Below are 20100 nucleotides of genomic sequence, written 5' to 3'. Positions count from 1 at the left end.
CTAAAATCAACCTGCGTAGTTGTCCCTCCATTGTGACATTAGAAAGTGTCACATTTATCTTGCAAGTGTACTCTTCTTCAGCGTTTGCTTTACTTCCTGGATTTTTCTGACCAATCAAGAGCAGCTTTCTCACACAAGGCATTTGATCTGGTCCGCTTGTAAATGCTGCCGTGAGAACACGAACCAGCTCTAGACAATTATACAACTTTGGAACAACATTAGTCCCTGATTCAGACCAAAGGAGACGACTCGAGGTCTCATACATCATGTCACTTCAGTAACGTTGCTATGATACATATGAAACTTCCAAATGTAACAAATGTGTGATTTGCAGAACGCACAGTGCCAGCATTTTTGACTGGCGACTGTAGCGTGTTGAAACTGGTGACCTTCCATCATTTCTGTCTTTGTGTGAAAATACCATATCCTCCTTTTTTCTCTCTCTCCTCTCGTTGGGTAAAGTCACGTGGGCGCCTGAAGGACAGGACATAGTTCTGTTCTGCAGACAGGTGTCCTGACCTTCTGTCTGCACTCCCACGCCTCAAGGGACCTCTGCAAAATAGAGGCCAAGGCTTTGACCTAGTCTCTCATCTACAGTTTGTCTCTAAACGGAGGCACTCTGCAGATGCAATGAATCACAACACTGGAGAGTAACGCATTAGTGCAATGCCGTTCTTTAAAAGCTAACGTCAGACATGTTTAGAGCTCATAGGGGGGTATTTTGTTTTATTGTCAACCATCAATCAAAAAAATCAGCGCTGCTCTTAATTTCTTTCCGAGGGCTTCCTATCTGCCGTCACTTCACTCAGGAATCAATAGAGCACCCATATGCCACAATTAGATTTCAAATGGCCTCCCTCCAATACCCACTGGCCATGGCAAGATTGCATTATTCAAATATGGAGATGAAAGTCCCCTCTGATCCACCAAAATAACATCTTGTGCAGTAATCTGTTTGTAGATTTGATTCCTTTGATGATATTTCCCCTGTAGTTGGCTTTTCACCAGAGACTCATCACTGTGAAAGGCATACATGTTGGATGCTTCATTTGTGTTTACTGGCATGATACCTCTAAGTGTCCATCTCTGAAAGAATGCCATGAATGACCACGATGGTGGATTGAAAGTCTTCAGTGGTAACAAGAAAGAAAGAAAAGAAAGGGACGCACAAAGTAAAGCCTGGAACTCTGAGGAGGGTTTTCAGCAAACAAACTGGACTGCTGCTTTAACCATAAGTTTTAACCTCGTGTCTTTAACAGCTGACTGGATAAACATCCCAAGTGTTGTTTCAAAGTCTTTGTTAAAGTGCTATTAAGGAAATCAAGGTGAAAAAAAATCTGTTACAGAGCTCCTTCTTCTTTAACGCTTGACTCACTAAAGAACTGTTATTTTCCCGACGCTGAATGACAGTCTTTTTTGTTGCACTCTTGCACTTCTAATTACATGCACATTTTAAAAGGTTTTTGCCAAAGTACTAATGTGAGATCGTCTTGCTAATGTAGAGTACACACCGCTTCAACACAGCGAAAGCAATACGTGTTGATTCTTTTTTTTAATGAAGAAAAGCTTCATTTTTCTCTTTTCTGCATTCTGTTTTCAGTGTAACAATTTTTTAATATGGGGTAGGGAAGGGAAAAAAACCTTGATGAGACTATTGTTTGTGAATAGTTTCGGGGCAGGTTAGCGCCCAAGGAGGTGTTGGTTGAAGTAATTGAGAGTAGGCATGCTAAAATATGCTAGAAAATTTAAAATATGCCACTGCTTACCCTCTTTCATCTAATTAGTCTCTTTGCAAAATCGCTGAAATTCAATTACATTGGCGTTACTTACATCCACACTTGAGTGGAAAAGCCCTCGCGCCTGGAAAAAGCCCTTTTGCTCTGAAGCAGAGTTATTCAAATGAAACTCTTGACCTTGGGAGTTCAGCCTCTCTGCCACAAGTCTGCGTTTCCTCTGCGTTGCACAGTTTTATTTCTCTGTTGAAATTTTCAGATAAGTATCAGAAATGACGCCACACTTTGAGAGCTTTGCACACAATGAATGCATGAATTGATATGCAGTAGACTTCCTCTCTGTGTGGAAATGCAGCCGGTGCAGTCTGGGCCCAGCAGGTTTTCAGGGGAATGTGCTACATTTCGGCCATCTCGGGTTCTCTCTCTTCTCTGTACTTGTGTAAATAATCACCCACTCGTGCGATCGTATGTGAGAAGGCATCCTGTTCTGAGTGTTTGTGTGTCTGCACACATGTTAGCACGCTTTAAATCCCCACGATGTGCATTTGTGCCTCCATCAGCTTGCCTGTGTGTGCGTCTGTCGGTGCGTGTGTGGCTGCCCGTGTGTGTTTCATGCCGAAACATTGTCTTCTTGAAACACTAAGCAAATCTCCTCAATGTGATAATTGGCTCCCCGGGGTGCTTGTATCTTTGCTGCTCATCATCGTCATCCCCTCCGGAAAAAAAGAGTGTGTGTTAGATGAGATAGGCGAAGTTTGCTCGTTTGCCGGGGAAACAGATCCCAAGTCTGCCTGAACTCTTTTGGCAAGAAGAAACTTTGAGGCAACGAGACAGCGGGGCCAGATCCGGTGCAACCTGGCTGCAGGCTGCTATCTGCTGCCTTTGTGGCATCAGGGTGTGTTTTTCAGCCAGACGCGATGCCATAGAGGAAATGAGCTATTTGAGGCAGGTGATTCACAACACAAACATCAGCTTCAATTGCTGCGATGTCATTGAGAACCATTGAGAGGTGTTATTGTTTCTCTTCAGGAAAAAAAAAAAAGTCTCAAAGGAAGGCGTCTGTGCTAAACCAGCCATGTAGGGTTATTAGTTACGAGAAGTGAGGCAGTTGTTTGAGGCTCAGGATGCTTCACTTGTTTGGGTATTTTTCATGTCACATAGACGACCTTAGCTGGTGGTTTGCATTGCCAGCACCTGAGGTGTGTAAAATGCAGACCTGTTTGTGCGCCTGAAGGCAAATAGAGACACTCATCTGCTGGATAGAGTCTCTCCCTCTCTCTTACTCCCTCTCATCCATATGTTCTTGCAGTCTCGAGGGTATTATGGACCACAGAGCAGATTGTTGGCCGCTTCGTAGGGGAAACAGTGAGACAGCTGGGCACCCATCACAAGGCCAAACAGATGTTCAGGTGACTTGGAGAGGAAGTGAATGGAATAGAGTGGAATGACAGGGAGGGGAGACGGAGAGAGAGGTGATGTGGAAGAGAGGGATATGGAGGGATGGTGGAGGCAGGAAAAAATGAATTTATACATTGATGCAAGAGCTCAGAGACTTCATTAGCAATCCCCTGTCAGCCTCTGAGGTGGGCCAAATGCTTTCCACTATCCTTAGGCCACCGGAGTCTGTTTCGTCTCCCATATTGATTCACCCACTAGTCTATCTGCTGTAGGTCTAATGCCTTTGATCTCTTGATTATCTTTGCCTAAATGTGGACGAGATGGCTAAGCGGCTCAAGGATTCAGTGCTTTAATTCTGGCGCACCTTAGGGAACATTCAGAAGTTGGAATTGAATCCGACCCTGCAACCAAATAATAAAACTTTTTTCCTTTTTTTTTCTCCTCCTGTTCCACGTGATAATAGAAAAAGGAAATCCACAAACAACTTTCACAGATTCTGTGGCTCAGGGCCGAGCTTGATCCAATCGGAGCCTCTAATCTGACACAAATCTGCATAGCGGCTGATGTAATAACAAAAATTTTCATTCTGGTGAGCTTCACTACCCTCAATGGTACTGAGGCCTCTTTTTTCTGCCCTGCATTTGTCAAATTAAACCAGACAAAGGTTCTTCGATTTTTTTTCCCCCACCCCTTCTCTTCTTTCTTGTGCCAGCCTTTGTTCTTTGGTTGCAGGTCTCATATATAATACATGAGGATTGGGAGACTTATCCAGTTCTGGTCATACTGGCTGTTATTCCCTGGAAAGGTGCTATATTTAAGAGCTGGATAGGTCATAGATGGCGCCAGGGGAGCTCCTGACTTCTACCCAAAAGGTGGTGGTGGCTGAATGCCATTAAAAACCTAAAATAGAACTCGACACAATTACATTGGAGCAGTGGCAAAGTAGCTGTAAAGGAATTAGAGCAGATTTAGCCCTAAATGGAGGTTTGGATCTAGTTTTGTCAGAACGTGTCTCGTTGGTGACCGCACTCTGCTCCCCAGTGTCTAGTTACAGTATGTTTATACATCACAGAATTGGATTTTTCCCTTTTCTCCTTTCATCTGCCCCTATTTCTCCTGAATAAATCTAATTCCTGCCACTTTTTTTTGCTTCTTGTGTTTCCACAGCTGGCACCACCTACATCTTTGGGAAAGGAGGCGGTCTGATCACGTACACATGGCCCAATAACGAGAGGCCGAGCACACGGACGGACAGGCTGGCGGTGGGCTTTAGCACTACCATCAAAGACGGCATCCTCGTCCGCATCGACAGCGCCCCACGTCTTGGTGACTACATCATGCTCCACATCGTAAGTGCTAATGATAAACATGTTAACACCACACTCACTCTGCTGAAGTTTTTAATTTAGATTGAGGCGAAACATCGAGCTAGCTTTCTTTCCCTCTTTAGCTCCTATAAATGACAATAAATTAAAGGAATACTTCACCTGCAAAATGACCATTTGGATACCAATTACTCACCTGGTTTTACCTTGAATTTGGGACGAAAACTTTGCCTCCAGAATCCAAAAGAGGCGGATTTTCTTCATGAATTAATGTCATTGGGGTCCACATTTATCAACAGCAAAACTATGAAAACAAACTCTCACATAACTCATGTCTCATTTATCCAGCTGTGTGCTCAAGTTCTCCAAACACAAGCATTTTCATTACAATACAAACTTTACATTTTACATCACTTCCACCCACAAGATGCACACCCTGAGCATGCCTGAGCACGTGGGGGTGTGTGTGAGCTCCACCATACGCATGGAGTGTTTATACTGACCTGTTTTGAATAACAATGTTTTAGTGAAAATGCATGCACTTGCAAAGTACTGAGCAAACAAGCAGATAAGTGAGACTTAGTTTTGCTGTTAAACACGGTCCTCGTTTACCTCAATTCATGAAAAATGTGCACCTTTTTTGGATTCTCCGCTCACCATAGAGGCATGAGAGAATAACAATGAGGTTTTTTTTTTTTTTTCACGTATTCAAGGTAACGTGTTCAGTAACTGATATTCAAATGGTAGGTTGAAGGCCTGGAGGGGATTTCCTGATTTGGCACAAACGTCCACTTGAGGCAAGAATGAACTGATCAGATTTTGTTGGTCAAAGAATTCATACCGTAATGATGAGGGTGTTTCAAACAGGATAAAATGATGAAGTGAAGGGAATTTATATCCAACAGGTCAAAGGTCAGCTTCACTGTGACATTCAGAGGAAAAGAGGAGGAGACATTTGGTCAGATACTAATCTCTGGTGTCCTCCTTGAAACTGTGCTGATTGTATCTTCTGATGTTGTGCGTGAAACATAAGTGTCTTAGAATATGGAGCTTCTTTGCAACAACATCCATATTTTCAACTGTCATGGCAACACAAGAATCTGGACAGACATAGATTTAAACTGTAACTGCATCTTGACTGCTTCACTGAGCCAAACAACCATGAGGCGGTAATTCGATTTTATAAGCACTCATATGTTTCTACAACCACAAGCAAGATGATGGCTCCAAACAAACCTGTGAATCATTCCTCAGGGTTTATGTATCGCAGGCTTTTGGCCAAATTCCAGCCCATCATGCCCTAACTGAATTATACAAACGGTGCAGATCCATAAAAGAAAAAACAAAAAAACAGATAACTTACTCCTCTGCTCTGAGTCTGTGCTCGCCATCCTCTTCCAGAATAACCCTACTTCTCCACCACATTCGAACTGACTCCCAGCATGAATAATGAATGTGGCTCTCCATACATATGCAGCGTGTTGCCACATGTTGGAGGAACATGATAGAAAACAGGGGGGGCTGCGAGTTGGAATTCTTGGCCAGTCGACCGTGCATCCATTCGGCATCTTAATAATCCCACTTTGCGACCTTGTGTTTGACTCGTTTACATAAGCATTAAGTATTTAAATAATCATTAACAGCAGCCAGATGAATGCAGAGCGTCAAATCAGAGCGGTGGGGGGATGCAGAGGCAGCGGCGGGTTGAGGGGGGGGGTGTGGGAGAGTTCCTGCTGATGGCATGCGAAAAAAGATGTGATGATGAGGAGGAGCTACAGTTGCTAAAGCAGATTGAAAGTCTTTTTCTTCTTAAAGAGCTCCCCTCATCTCCTGAGTGCTGGCCATGTGGTGCAGAAAAGCAGCCATCTGCTCTGCAAAGATGAGGGCCAACAGCAAGCAGTTTGGAGCTGCCTTTACAGTATAGAGAGATAAAGTGAGAGTGTGTGTGTGTGTGTGTGTGTGTGTGTGTGTGTGTGTGTGTGTGTGAGTGTATGCATAGGTGAAAGAGGAATGGCTCAGATAGAGCCAAAATGATAAAGATGTACAGTAGCAACGTGTGGGAAATGCCTCTCTGCGTCCCTAACCGACTGAGTAATTGCAGGAGCCCCTAAAGGAAGGAAAAGGAATGCATTTTTAATTTTTTAGATATCACAGCACAGCTAGCCAAGCAGGGTATCTCTTAAAATTTGGCCGCGAGTCGTCGGGCGGCGAATGCCTTCATTCGTCCAGCCTCACGGCGCTAATGAATTTACTAATAGAAAAAAGCAACTGGAGGTGTCGCCAATTCATTCAGAGAAGCAGCGTGTTCTGAACACTGTGTTTTTTTATGCTGCATAGGCACTGCTAATATTTCAAATGATTTATTGGCAGCCGAGGGTGTGCAAACAAAGTGGGTTTCATTTAATATTAACAGTGATTGTACCCTGAAACTATAAAATACTTGGCAGAAATCACAACACTCCAAGGCTCCCTTTTTCCCACAATTACACTATTGAACAGAAACCAAATGAAGAAGGCTCTAGTTTTTTTTTTTTTGCCACAGGTGAACAGTAAATAATTAATTAGACCTTGAGTGAATATTTAGCTGTGAGACTGGTGGATTTGGTTACATCTCCAGGAAAATAAACCACTGCTTGACCTCACTTCGAATGTTTGTTGTTGTTATCTGGATAATACATTTGCCCCACATTAGACTGTGTTATTCTCCAGCTCTGCAGTCGTGGGAATATTGAATCTCTGGGAAGGTTACCGCAATACGAGTGTTGTATTTGCAGCTATAACAACTTTGCTGTCTCTACAAGTTTTATGTGTGTAAAATTAGCAGATATTTCAGACTTTGCTGAAATGTCATTAGATAATAACTCCTAATGACAGACGTCAGGTCTTCGCTGTCAGCGTTTTGCATTAGGTAGTGAATCTAGAAGAAAAGGTTAAATGCGTTACGCCTGTCGATTCTGGATATATGTCTAACCAAAGGTCTTCTCAGGCCCAGGGCCATTACCTTAGCCTTTGCAATTATTAGGTCACTTCATGAGAATCAGCGTCGCTGAAGTCTAAATACAGTCGGCACACTTTAACATTTTGATAGCTGAGTGTGTGACGTGGTGATGTCAACAACAAGGAGGAGATTCTGCAGATTTATACTTGCACACAGAAACTTCACCAGGAGATCGTGGATGTCTTTGACTGACCTTGACTTTGACTCAAATATCTCATGCTTGCAGTTTATTCTGACAGAAAAAAAAGGGCATACATGGCATTTTCTTCAACACGCAGAGCCCAGAGCGCAGAGGCAAAACAGACATTTTGAGGCAAGGCCTAATCACTGACTCCCTCCTCGGTCTCCCCTCTCTCTTTTTGCTTTCTTCATTATCTCCTCTCCCTCCTCTCCGTGATTAGCTCACGGCTTGTTTGGCAATCATGAATTAAAATGCTGATTGTAGTGTTTACATTTTAACTGCTAAGAACAACTGCATGCTTGGTTTGAAATCTGAGGGGCAATTTGGGGTAATTTGCGGAGGTGAGCGCGACATTTCGCCGTCGCTGGCATTTGGTTTACGAGTTCATTTGATTCCCGAGTTCTAACGGGGCGCGTAAAAAATAGACAGGGACATCTCGCGTCTCGTGTCACGCGTAGTTTAAGGTAATCTGAGTGTAATGCTGAGACAACAACTTCACCTGCGTGGAAAACAAATATCAAAGACGTTTGCATCACAGGTGACTTCATAGGGTAGGATGAGTCAAACCGGGGTGTCGCAATACCGCAGTGATTAGTAGAAATGTGTTCATGTGGCGTATGTACATTTTTGAGTGTGTGTGTGTGTGTGTGTGTGTGTGTGTGTGTGTGTGTGTGAGTGTGTAAAAGCTTAAATTCATGACAGAAAGACTCTAAGCCGTGGGCTAGATGTGCCGGTTGTGACTCACACAGTCTCTCACCAGGGACTGCACATGACTGCAGGTGAAGATTACCCAAGACACACAGATGCAGACACACACACACACACACACACACACACAGATCCTTCAGAATTTCATCTATACGACATCATTTAAGTGGAAAAACTCCTTTTTCTTGTATTTACAAGTTGCCATAAACAGACAAGATGGGACAGTTAATGTAAAGAAACTGTTCTCTTTAAAAGACATTGACGTAACTTTATTACAGTGATAAATCTGCTGGTGGTAGTTTGTTTTATTAGAGGATGATTTTTCAAAACGGTCTGGGTATTAAAGAAAAATCAGCACTTCTATTTCTTTGATGACACAGCCTTGTGACTGGGGTGTCATCAATTTTAATCACCCGTGGCTGGGAATATGTGAGGGTAAATAAAAGCTAAATATTATGGATGCCGCAGATGTAAACATTAGCCAATATGCATCCTGTACTTGAAAGTCTGCTATCTAAGAGGTGAAATCCAGACTAGTCTTCAAATACGGAGTCAGGAATGACACAGAGAGACAGGGAGGAGTCTGTGTTTGATCACAGGACCTGACAGTAACACTTTACCTACCTAAGCCACCACAAAGACCCAATCTTTTCTCTTTTACATTGTTTGAACTCTGCAGTAGAGTAGTGTGAGGCGAGGGCGAGCTGACGCCTGCTTCATCACAGCTCCGGTGAGCCCAGAAGAACCCACTTCTCTGGAAGATGTCGTAGGTGACAAGTCAGAGTCAGGCGAAGTTGAAGTCGAGAACGCTCCATCAAGTTTCATGTCTGGCAGCTCTTTTGGTTTCCAATTAAGGGAGAAAAATCACAGCAAGACACCTGACAAGATAAAGACTCTGCAGGTATTGCACCACATTCTCTGGAACAGGTAACTTAGAGGGGAGCGCTGATACTCATTTTCAGTTTCATACTTGTATTCTGGGTTTGAACTGGAACATGTTCACATTCTTTAATGTTCAGAAAATCCTTTTTTCTTTGTTCTGTCTGTGCTGGAACACCTATATTCACCTTCTGTCTGAGACACTCCAAAGAAAGCACAGTCTGCTCTGGTTGATCAGCTTTTGTGGGCTGTCTGCATCTGTGCATTCGGCCAACATCTCAGTGTCTCTGCACCGTCATTGCAGCGGGGGGATGACTGTAATAGACAATAGCGACACTTTATACTGTGAAAAATCACCAGTAAAAGCTTTTAAAGCAAAGTCTTGTCAACCAGACATATTCCAACAGGAATATGATCCGAAACGTGACAGAAATCTACAACAACAGCAGTCAAGATTACATGTTTCACTGACGTTAGCTTGTACACATATGTAGCAGTGTACTTACAGCTGGCAAGTCACTGTAATGGTCGAAATATATGTGTCATGGATGATACGTCGCTCGTAGGCAGGTTGGGGCGGGGTTTTTACCTGCTACACAGACTGATTGCTGCCAGCTTCACTGTGTGCACATTGGGTTTTGTCAAGTGGTAATGCAGTTGGTTATGCAGACTCTGGAAGCATCAGCTATATTAACTGGTACTACATTAATTAACTGGATCGTTTAACTACAGGATGAAGTGATTTTATGGATTTACTTTAATGTTAAATGTTAAAACACCTGCAAGGTTGCTCTGCTGTGTTGCATTGCCTCTGGTACAATGAGGTATTCATATTAATCATTATTAAACTGATTGTACAGTTTTTTTTACACAGTTCTGTGTAGGTTTTACCTGTTGGAGGGCTATGTAGCAGCAGGTAGAAAGGAAAATAAACCAGCTGTGTTAAAATAGCACTGAACAGGACGATGATCTAAACCAAAATCTTCCCATTCAGAAATGTTCCAGCAGGAATAAGACCCGAAATCAGAGAAAATTCAACAATATCTATAAGCAAAATTACATGTTTCCCTGATGTTAGCATGTAGCTACATGTAGCAGTGTACGTAATGTGCCTGGGCTGACGTCAGCTTGTCTCAAAAGTAGAAAAACATTGGAAACAGTAGCGCGAGTATTCAGAACGGTCTGACACCTGAAATTTTAGCTCAAGGGAATTACTTTTACATGTTTGATTTTTGATATTTATTTTGAACATGTAAAAAAAAAAAGACATGAACATAAAACAAGCGGACAGACAGACCGGAAGTAATATCAACAAAACGCATAATGAAAAGCAATTGTAAACGTGTAGTTATTTTGATTAACACATTCGAAAAGGAGTGGGAGGAAGTATAAACTTATTAAATCCCACCCTTTCTCCAAAAGCTATTGAGTGAAATTAAACAGACACCTTCCTGTTATGGGTAAACCTATACCTGTTTGTAATGTAATGTTTCCCCCATTATTTGAAACTCTGGCCACATTTAATATGAATATCCGATATTGTAAAATAGTTTTTTTGTGATTGTTGCAGGCAAAAATCCTTGATTATGCGGCACGTTTTCTTAAAAAATGCGATGGAATATGCGGGATATTTATGCAATTTTATGCGATGAAATTGCGGGAACTTGCAAAAACTGCGGGAACTTGTGAAGATTGCGGGAACTTGCAAAAACTGCGGTTTGATGAAAAAGAGAAAAAAAAGTGATTCCCCCAACACCCTGTTCTCACTAGGCTACTACCTTAATTTAATGAGTCATTTCTAATTACTTCCTATGATATGCAAGCATAGGCCTACTACATCACAGAAAGTGCAGGGAATATTTAAGTTCTCATCTTGTTTTATTTCAGACCTTAATAAACACATGGCTCAAACTTACAAAATAAAGTGAAGTTCTGTAGCTTTACAAAAGGAATATGCTACAACTTCTGTAAAAATGAATAAATGAAATCTAAAAAAATAAAAAATGTGTGTGCTTCCTGCACACATTTTACATTTTATTTTTATGCACACATCCGATGACGTTCACATCGCGTAATTACGTCACTTTATAACATTCCCAAGGCAACAGGGGGAAAATGGCTGCTCTTGTGTGAAGTAAACGCAACATTTTTCAACGTTCTGCTAAGATATATTTGACTTTTTTTGCAACGAAAATGCGGGGATTATGAAATCATGCAAGCCCTGCATATTTCGCACATTTTGCGTGGAAATCGGCGATTTATGCAGCGAAAGTGCGGCGTCTTTGAAAAAATGCGGCCCCCGCATAAATATGCGTACTTTGGCTGATTATGCATTGAATTATGCGATGGCATAATCGCGTTTTTCTGGAGGGACTGACAATAGGCTCTCTTTAAATAAGCTCTATATGATATTCCGCCTGAAGCTGCGACTCAGAGGTTGACTGCACACGGCTCTCAACATGGAGTGGCTGAGCTGGACGCTAGAGGCTAATGGTGCTAACAGTGCAAACAGTGCTTACAACAGCAACAGTGCTGATAAAGCTAACAGTATTAACAAGGGGGGAACAGGAGAGTGGGCGCTATGCTTCCACACCACCATCCCAATATTAGCGGTAGCTGCCATAGTAGCGGCGGAAATTAGCTCACTAGTATGACACGAACACAGGTACTCGCATGCTCGCATTGCCAGTGTGTCCCACCACAACAAAAAACAAATAAGCTCAGATTACAACGCACAAAGAAGAAGTGTGACTTAAGTCTCTTCCCAAGACGCCATTATGGCGCATGCCCAGTCTATGCGACCAATTTTCATAAACTTGCATCCGCCCTTGCCCACTGGTCACTTGTGTCCATCCTCAATCCCCCCGCCTCCGTCTCTACCAGCTCGTTTTCTGTCATATTTTATAAGTTCAACTGTAAATGGCTGATTTACATGAACAATATTTTTCTTAGCCTAGACATTCACTGTAAAACATGTCATTTTACATTATAGATTATAAACTACGGCACATTTATCACTAGTTTCACTTTAGCATTTCTTGTCCAATACACAATGAATGGGAGCAAAATCCTGGTTGCGTATAGTGGACATGCACTATTACTCCAGTTTATATTTACAGAGCAAATGATTGTTTGCCACCATATTGATGCTTTGAATATCACATGGAGCTCCTTTGAATGCACGCCACTCTCAGAACAAAGTCATCACAACTAAAACTCCAATTTCCAGTTTATGGATAACCTGACATTTAAGATCCTAAAAACTGAGCTGCTTTTGTTTGAACCGTAAAGCCTTTTGTTGTGATGGCTGGTTTATTGCTTAATTGTGAGCTTTTAACATTTCAGTATTAATAGGGATTATTTAATATGAATCTGAAGTTGTCAGAAAGGTGTTAAAGAGCTTTAAATTTCCCTCAGAAATCACATAAGCGGTCACATCTTTATAGTTTGCGAAATAAAAAAACCCTTTCTGGTGATAATAGTAATAGCCTTCATAAACTTCTCCAAATGGGTGCACAGCTGCTCCAGATGTCTCAACACGCACGGGCATTTTTCGTCTGATCTCACCCAGCACGTGCCAAACACACACACATTCACACTTTCCTCTTCATCCCTGGAGATATGCTAAATCGTTCAAACATACATTGACAACCAATCAGCCTCATATTTTTGTAATGGAGCGACGGCCCACGGAATTCCATTACCCACTTGAGTTTTCCCCTCATGCTAATTCACAGGGAGAAAAGGTGCGGCTGCTGGATAATTGAAAACCCAAGTGCAGACACTCAGACACAAGATGTGGGATGAGATGAATGGCTGTGGATGGTAAATGCTATATGGTGCAGACGACGCTGTATCCATTTTTTCATCGCCCGTACATACATTACACGCACACTAATGCATGTATGTTTTTAATGTATTAATGCAGGAGTGCGAGATGCATGAATCATTTAGTCCTTCACTCATTCCTGTCTTCCTCCATCTATCCATCAGCTTTGTCTGTGTCTGAATGTTTTTCTCTGCTTCCACATCTACCTCCATTCCTTCCTTCCTTTCTCACCCTCTCCCTCTCCCTCTCCCTCTCCCTCTGACAGACCTAATATAAGATGTTTGATGTGTACCTGTGTGCATCAGCGCGTATATGGCCGGCAATGTATTGCCTCTATCGAGTTACCCTACCTCGGCAGGGAAAGATAGATATTATCGCGGTTATGGCTCATGGCCTCTGATAACATTACAGCTTCTTATTTGAGTTTGTATTTCCTTACCTCCCACATTTGATTCCCCCCTCGGAAATAAAGACCTGGGAAAATATACCTCGCAGCTGTTTTCACTACTAGTTGCATGCAGTACACGCAGTCAGCATTATTATAACTTTGTTGATAAATAAGTGTTTCTCTGAAGCTGAGAGTTATTTTTATCTCCACTGCTTTATTATCCAGATTTTCCAGGTGATACAGCAGACTGTGTTATTTCACCGTATGGCTGTTACTTAAACTTATAATAATCATTACAAGATTATTATTGGCACCAGCACATGTTGCTTCTCATGAGGTCAGTATATAATACCAGAATATCAGCACTATAACATCCCGGGGGGGCGACACTGTTGACATAATGACATTTCACAGCAGGCTGGGCCGAACTGGCATACTAGCTGCCAGATGGTGAGTGGACATGTGTGGGTGAGGTACACCTTTACATACTACTGTAGGTACTTTCATGAGAAGTTATGAAAAACTATGTGATCATAAAGTGTCACTCAGGCTTGATTTTATTCTGGATTTGAAGGTTGTGTTCGGCCTGTAAGTGTTTTAAGAATCAGACAAATGTGATTTTATGGACAGTACAGAATTAGCTTGACAGGTTTTATTCTAAGGCAGCTGTGGCAAATTTAGAAACCTTTAAAACTAGATTCTCTACTCTCAGTTAGCGGTGGCAAAATTTTTTGTGGTCATGGCCACATTAACCTGTTAGGTTGCTGTTTGACATCCCACTCCCCCTCAACTAACACTTTATAATTAATGTCCAGAGACCCACACAGTACTCCTATTAGAGATGCATCGATCCAACTTTTACTCTCCCGATACTGATTACATTAACTCTGGGTATCGATTCCAAGCACTAATCTGTTCCGCCACAGCTCTGTTTTATCAAATTTAAAATCTGATAGGCCTTTTTCATAGAGGACATTTTGACATTCCACAGTAGGAAAATCACAGGTGTTAATGATGGATAAATTCCATATGTCTGCTTCAGTGGTGTTGCACATGCTGGTACACTGTCACTGGCTTATTTGGGCACTCGAATAAAAGAGAGTGATTGTTAATTCCATTAGTAACGCCTGATTTTCCTACTATGACAACTCAAGTCAAAATGTCTGCTGTAGCAAATGCGTGTTGGAATAAGTGTTATGTATCTAAAATGAGGCCTGTGTTGTGTGCAACAGTTCTGCCATTGTGATGGCGTTGTGACTTGATGTCCATCCAGTTGATGCTTTTATTCGCTGTGAGAACGCTTCAAAAAATCAACCTTGTTCTGAAAAAGAGTTGCGCTTTTTCTCTGTGTAATATTTGCAATCTGTGTAATAGTGCTCATGACAAAAACAGCACTTTGAAAAAATATGTTGACGTGCGTATTGATCGCACATAAAAAAAACAACCCTAGAGTGTAAAGGCCTTTTACAGCCCAGTTCAGATCAAAGATTCGTAACGAGATTCAACTGTTTTAGAACGTTGCAGAGAACAGTAGCAACGGTGTGAACTGGCTGGTCTGAGCTCGACTCAAGCCGGTTGATGATGTCATCTGCAACTCAGCTGGTCAAATGGCCGGCAGCTGGTTTTAAAGCACGTCGCCTGTTTCAACAGCCAATCAGCTTGTAGTGAAGTCTGCTGGTCAAGTCAAAATGGCTGCAGACGGCGTGTTGGCTTGCTGCGGCAGGTGCTCAGTCCCCGCTGAGCCCTCTGTTTCCGTCCTCACGGTGTGCCAGTGTCGCTGCTGCTGCTGCTGGCTGTATGTGCTTATGCCCCGCCCACACACACATTCTCATTGACTGATGAATTGGCGCTGGTTATTTATATTATTGTGGCGTATTGATTATGAATATAGTCCATCTGATGCTGGTTTTGATTCATCACTGTAGCCAGTATCTCACTATCACTATCCTCATTCAGATTTTAAGAAGCTACAAATTATACTCAGCCACAAAATAAGTCTGAAAAGCTGCAAAACAGATCAGAAGCACAGAGAGTTGTTGACTAGAGATGATACACCGTCTCATGGTGGTCACTTCCTGTCAACGTTACAGATCAGAAGTAGAGAGGGTTGTTGACTAGAGATGATACACCGTCCCATCGTGGTCACTTGGTGTGAACCTGCACCACGTTGCAGAACAGCGTATTGCAAGTAGTTGCCTGTTTCGACTGGACTCTTGTCGCAAATCTTTGGTCTGAACTGGGCTTACAAGAGATTCTGCCCCTCAACAAGACAGGTCACAGGATTAGATAATGATGCAGGACCTACCCCAGTTGATGCTTGAATTGCAGAGCAAATATTCCATTGATTTATTAATTACTAAACAAAATGCAATGAAATTTGGACTTAAAGAGGCAGCAGGGTGACTTGCCTGATTGTAATCCAGACGTGTGTAGTGCCAAGTAGTGGAAAACATCATGCATTTAAGTTTCACTTGCCTTTAAAGGTGAACTTGACTGAAAATCTCTTTAGTGTTGTCATTTTTTCAGAAGTGGACCTTTTCCAGTACCTTGATGGCTCTGATGTAAGAATATGGCTGGATTGCAATGATAGAAGTTTTTGTAACCATCTCACTCATTCCGAGGGAGTTTTTGACAGTTTGACAGTGTTGTAAGATCTTGTTCCATTTAATCTTTGTCGTAAAGTCACCCTTTAGTTAAATCTCTGTTCTCACTAACTGAGTGAAATCACACCTTTTAGCCCTAAGAGTATGTGACAGAGAGAAAGGTGTTTGTGCGACTTTAAGTATAGTCGCTGATGTTCATGAGTTGACACGGAATAATCAAGGATGGAGGTTGAGTGTTTGGTGCATGCGCTCATCAAAAATTAACAACTTCCACTGGCACCTTCCCTTTAACTGAAAACACAGAAAATAAAGATCTGCAGACACACTTAAATGCACATTACAACAAAAGCCTCTTTGCCTCTTGTATTGTCTCAAACAGAGCATGCATGGATACACAAAAACATATGTAACACAAGTCCTCGCACTCTTTAGTTCTCCCTCTCTGGCTCCAATACACACCCGCCCACACTCTCACTCTCACTTATTCTCTCACTCTTTCTGCCACGTATATATATAAACACACACACACTTCCACAGGCACCTTCAACAAATTCTCACACCACAGTAAGCTGGCACTGACACTCCAAACATGATACCGGGGCTCTTCAGGGACATCTGCCTGTCAGTCAACCGTGTCAAACAAAGGGCCTTTGGGGGCAACAGTTTATGAAGCAGACCCTCTTACACACACATCTTCCCAACAGCAAGTAATAACCGCTCAAGTTGGACAAACACAGCGACATTATTACAATGTACCCATGTGGTTCCTGGCCTTAGCCCCGGCCTGTGCAATGTATATTTCATGGATTAAGATGAAAAATTCAATGAGGAACAACAAACAGTGTGCCTCCCTCTCCGTACTTTGCTCTCTGACAGCGGCCCCTCTGGGGGATGCTCGTGTTTTCCCAGCTTCATGGTAGGACATGAATCCCATTCTCACAGTGATGAAGAGACAGAAGGAGAAGATGAAAGAGACAGAGAGTGGAGCATCGTGTACATCCAAAAGTAGAACAAATACAAGAGGCTGAATGAAAAAAAGGGTGGATGGAGGGGGGAGAATAAGAAGAGGTGGGAGGAAAGGGGGGGGGAGATAGAGAGATGTGGGTATTTTAGAATTCAGAGCAGGATCAGAGACAAACTTGGCTCAGATAGGTCTCAGCACATTGGCTGTGAATTCCAAATTATGTGTTGCCTTTCTGTCTCACTCTGATGCCACCCACCCCCCCACCCCCTGCTACCCGCTACCCTCCACCCGCTACCAGCTTTCCCCCTCTTATCTCTCACTCCTTCTTATCTCTCCCTCCCTCTCTCTGCTACACTGCCTCAGCACTATTGTTTTCATACTAACTGCTGGATTGGGCGCTGGTAGCTGAGCGGTCAGTCGGTTTGAATTCAGCTGCAGTGCGAAAAACATCTCTGCTAAAGCTCCTGGTGGAGGCCAAGGTTATACTCACAGAGGTGTGGACACAGTGGGGTCTTTTTAGTGGTGGCCATTTTAAATTCAGGAGTCTGCTCTTTCACTAAACCATTTATTCGTTATGTCACCAGAACATTTTCAGTGTTTGGCAAGTTAATGGAGAAATGGTATCAATCTGTCATTCTTTATTACACATTAAACAAGCAATCACATTTGTAGTGGCCGTTTCAACGCACCACGGTTCTTTAGCCACTTAGTTTGTGAGGTGTCTCGGTTTTGACTCGTGTTTCTGTTCCTTTTCTGGAGATCCACAGTCACATGAGGCAGGGGAAAAAGTTTAAGTTTAAAAGAGGTTTATTGGGAATCCAAAAAAAAGGAAAACAAAATAACCCTAACCATAACCCTTTCAGGACGTGAGTAACATTTAATTACTAGGGCTGTAGTCTCCTGGTCGACTAGTCGATTATTTGGTCGCTATGCTCTCGTCCGACCAAGTCGAATAATCGCCATGTTCCTGTCATAAGGAGGAAAGTGCTACATCAACAGCTTTCCAGGATTAATCCATTATTTCCTGCGGTGGGGGGGACAGGCTAAGTTACCTGTGAAAGTGGGGGTGTTTTCAAAACACCCCCGTTGTTGACAGAAAGTTGAACTCGCCCACCCTAATGCTCAGCGTCGCGGTGATGCAGACTTGTCAGTTTCTGTATACTGACACCATTTCCCTCAGTGGAAATGAAGCTTGTATTTACTTGTATTTCACAGATAAGAAACAATAAATTGTAAAGACAGTAAAGCCTCCACTAAAACAGCATTTTAAGTCGTGTGTGTGATTTATCCTTCAGGGATTTATACTTCGGGATTTATCCTGGCTTCATATGAGCAGAGGAAATCTCCGCTCGTCGCTAGACTAATGTATACAATGTAAAATGCCATAGGCTGGCGCTAATAACTTTAGCATGTTGTATTTGCTTGGAAAACGTGTTTAGTATAAGACAGCTGTTTGTTGGTGAATCTTGTGAGTTGTAATGGAGCCAAACTATGTGCCATTACCTTTGTTAAGTGTTGCTGTTGTCCCTGGTTTTATATGAGAAGAGGAAAAGATCGCTAGGCGCTAGGCTAATTTATATAATGTAAAATGCCATAGACTTGTGCTAATAACGTTAGCATGTTGTATTTGTGGGGAAAATGTGTCCAGATAAAGACAAGTGTTTGTCTGTGAATGCTGCGATTTATAGTGAAGCTGATTTGTGTACTTTTGTAAATTGTCTCTATTAAGCCATGTTTAATGTGTGTTTTGAATCAACTAAACCTTACAGCACTTAACACAGTCCTCCACCACTGACTAGCGTTTTGGAGGTGTAACTGCAGTGCCACAGACTCACCATCGCAGAAGTAAAAATAACATGCAGATTTTTTTTTCCCACGACTAATCCATTAGTTGAAGATTATGTACGACTTTAGTCGACCAAGATTTTCTTTGGTTGACTACAGCCCTATAAGTCGACCAAGATTTTCTTTGGTTGACTACAGCCCTATAAATTACGTACTTTGCGTAATTATCCAAAATACCAAAATAAAGTACTTTGCGACGTTATGTTAAGTTCATAAAGTCATGAAACTACATTGACTTTTGGTTCACACGGAACATGAACACTATCTCCTGGTTGAAAGTCCATGTTTGTTTGACCCATACATCACCCAACCAGCCATATTTGGACTCTCCTGCTCTTTATACTAGTTTAGGTGTCCACCTAGTGACAAAAGATTCTTATAGACTTTGCATTGACATTGTTTTCATGTTGCCAGCACGTAATTTTAACACATTTTGTGCCCTCCACCACGCGGTTTGTTGTTAAAAGTGTATGTCACATATTCACACATCTATGAGACCAGGCCCTCGAGTCCCCATGGTAACGCTGTTGGGTCTACACACCCTTCAACTCTGAGCAATTCTAGATATTGACCCTACCAGTTGCTAGCTAGCTTTCAACCTCCCAAACCAGGACCCTTGGGTATGTTCTTGCATGCACACATGTATGAGCTTATGCATGCACCATAAACATTTTCATCAGGATGGGAGACAATTATTTCAGCTCTTCTACCGAGTGCACAGTTCCACAATTTCACCTCCTGGTATAAGGTAATTCTGATAGACCATAGATAGTGCTTTAGCAGTCAAAAAACTATGCTTTGTCTCCCCAAATTCACCAAATCATAGTTTATTTGAAAACTGTATAATAACATTATAACACACATGACCACCTTCCAGTTTCAGAGGACTGTCCACGGCGTTTGCCCTGGGTGCCACCAAAAATGTACCGTACAGTGAAGGCAGAATGCAGCATTTTTGTTGCTTGGTATTTTAAGGAAGGAAAGCGTGACCTTTCTCTTTGACATGACAATCGTTAGCGTACTGACAAGTTCTTTCAGACAGAGCCACAAGCATCAAAGGAAGAGGCTTGACAACGACACATTAATTGACTCGTATAGACAAGTCAGTGATGAAGTCAGACTCATGGTGCATTGTTTATGTTTTTATACTGGGTTAGGTAATAAGTGAGAACATGTCCGTCTGTGTAAGCACTGAAAACAAGTATAACATCATTATTATTATTTTTAATTGGGGGGGGGGGGGGGGGGG

The 20100-nt window shown here is 42.3% G+C and overlaps 1 protein-coding gene across 1 annotated transcript in view; it reads left to right on the top strand.

Annotated features, from left to right (window-relative positions):
* nrxn3b (neurexin 3b) overlaps positions 1–20100 on the top strand; it is a 436656-nt gene that overhangs the window by 321233 nt on the left and 95323 nt on the right. Inside the window, exon 19 of the mRNA XM_050058660.1 lies at positions 4299–4480. Coding sequence (XP_049914617.1) covers positions 4299–4480 — 182 coding nt within the window. The remainder of the gene's footprint in view (positions 1–4298; positions 4481–20100) is intronic.

This window comes from Epinephelus moara, chromosome 12, assembly GCF_006386435.1.
Source record: "Epinephelus moara isolate mb chromosome 12, YSFRI_EMoa_1.0, whole genome shotgun sequence".
Lineage (NCBI taxonomy): Eukaryota > Metazoa > Chordata > Actinopteri > Perciformes > Serranidae > Epinephelus > Epinephelus moara.
Note: the sequence above shows the minus strand (reverse complement) of the source record. Positions and strands in the feature narration are given on the sequence as shown.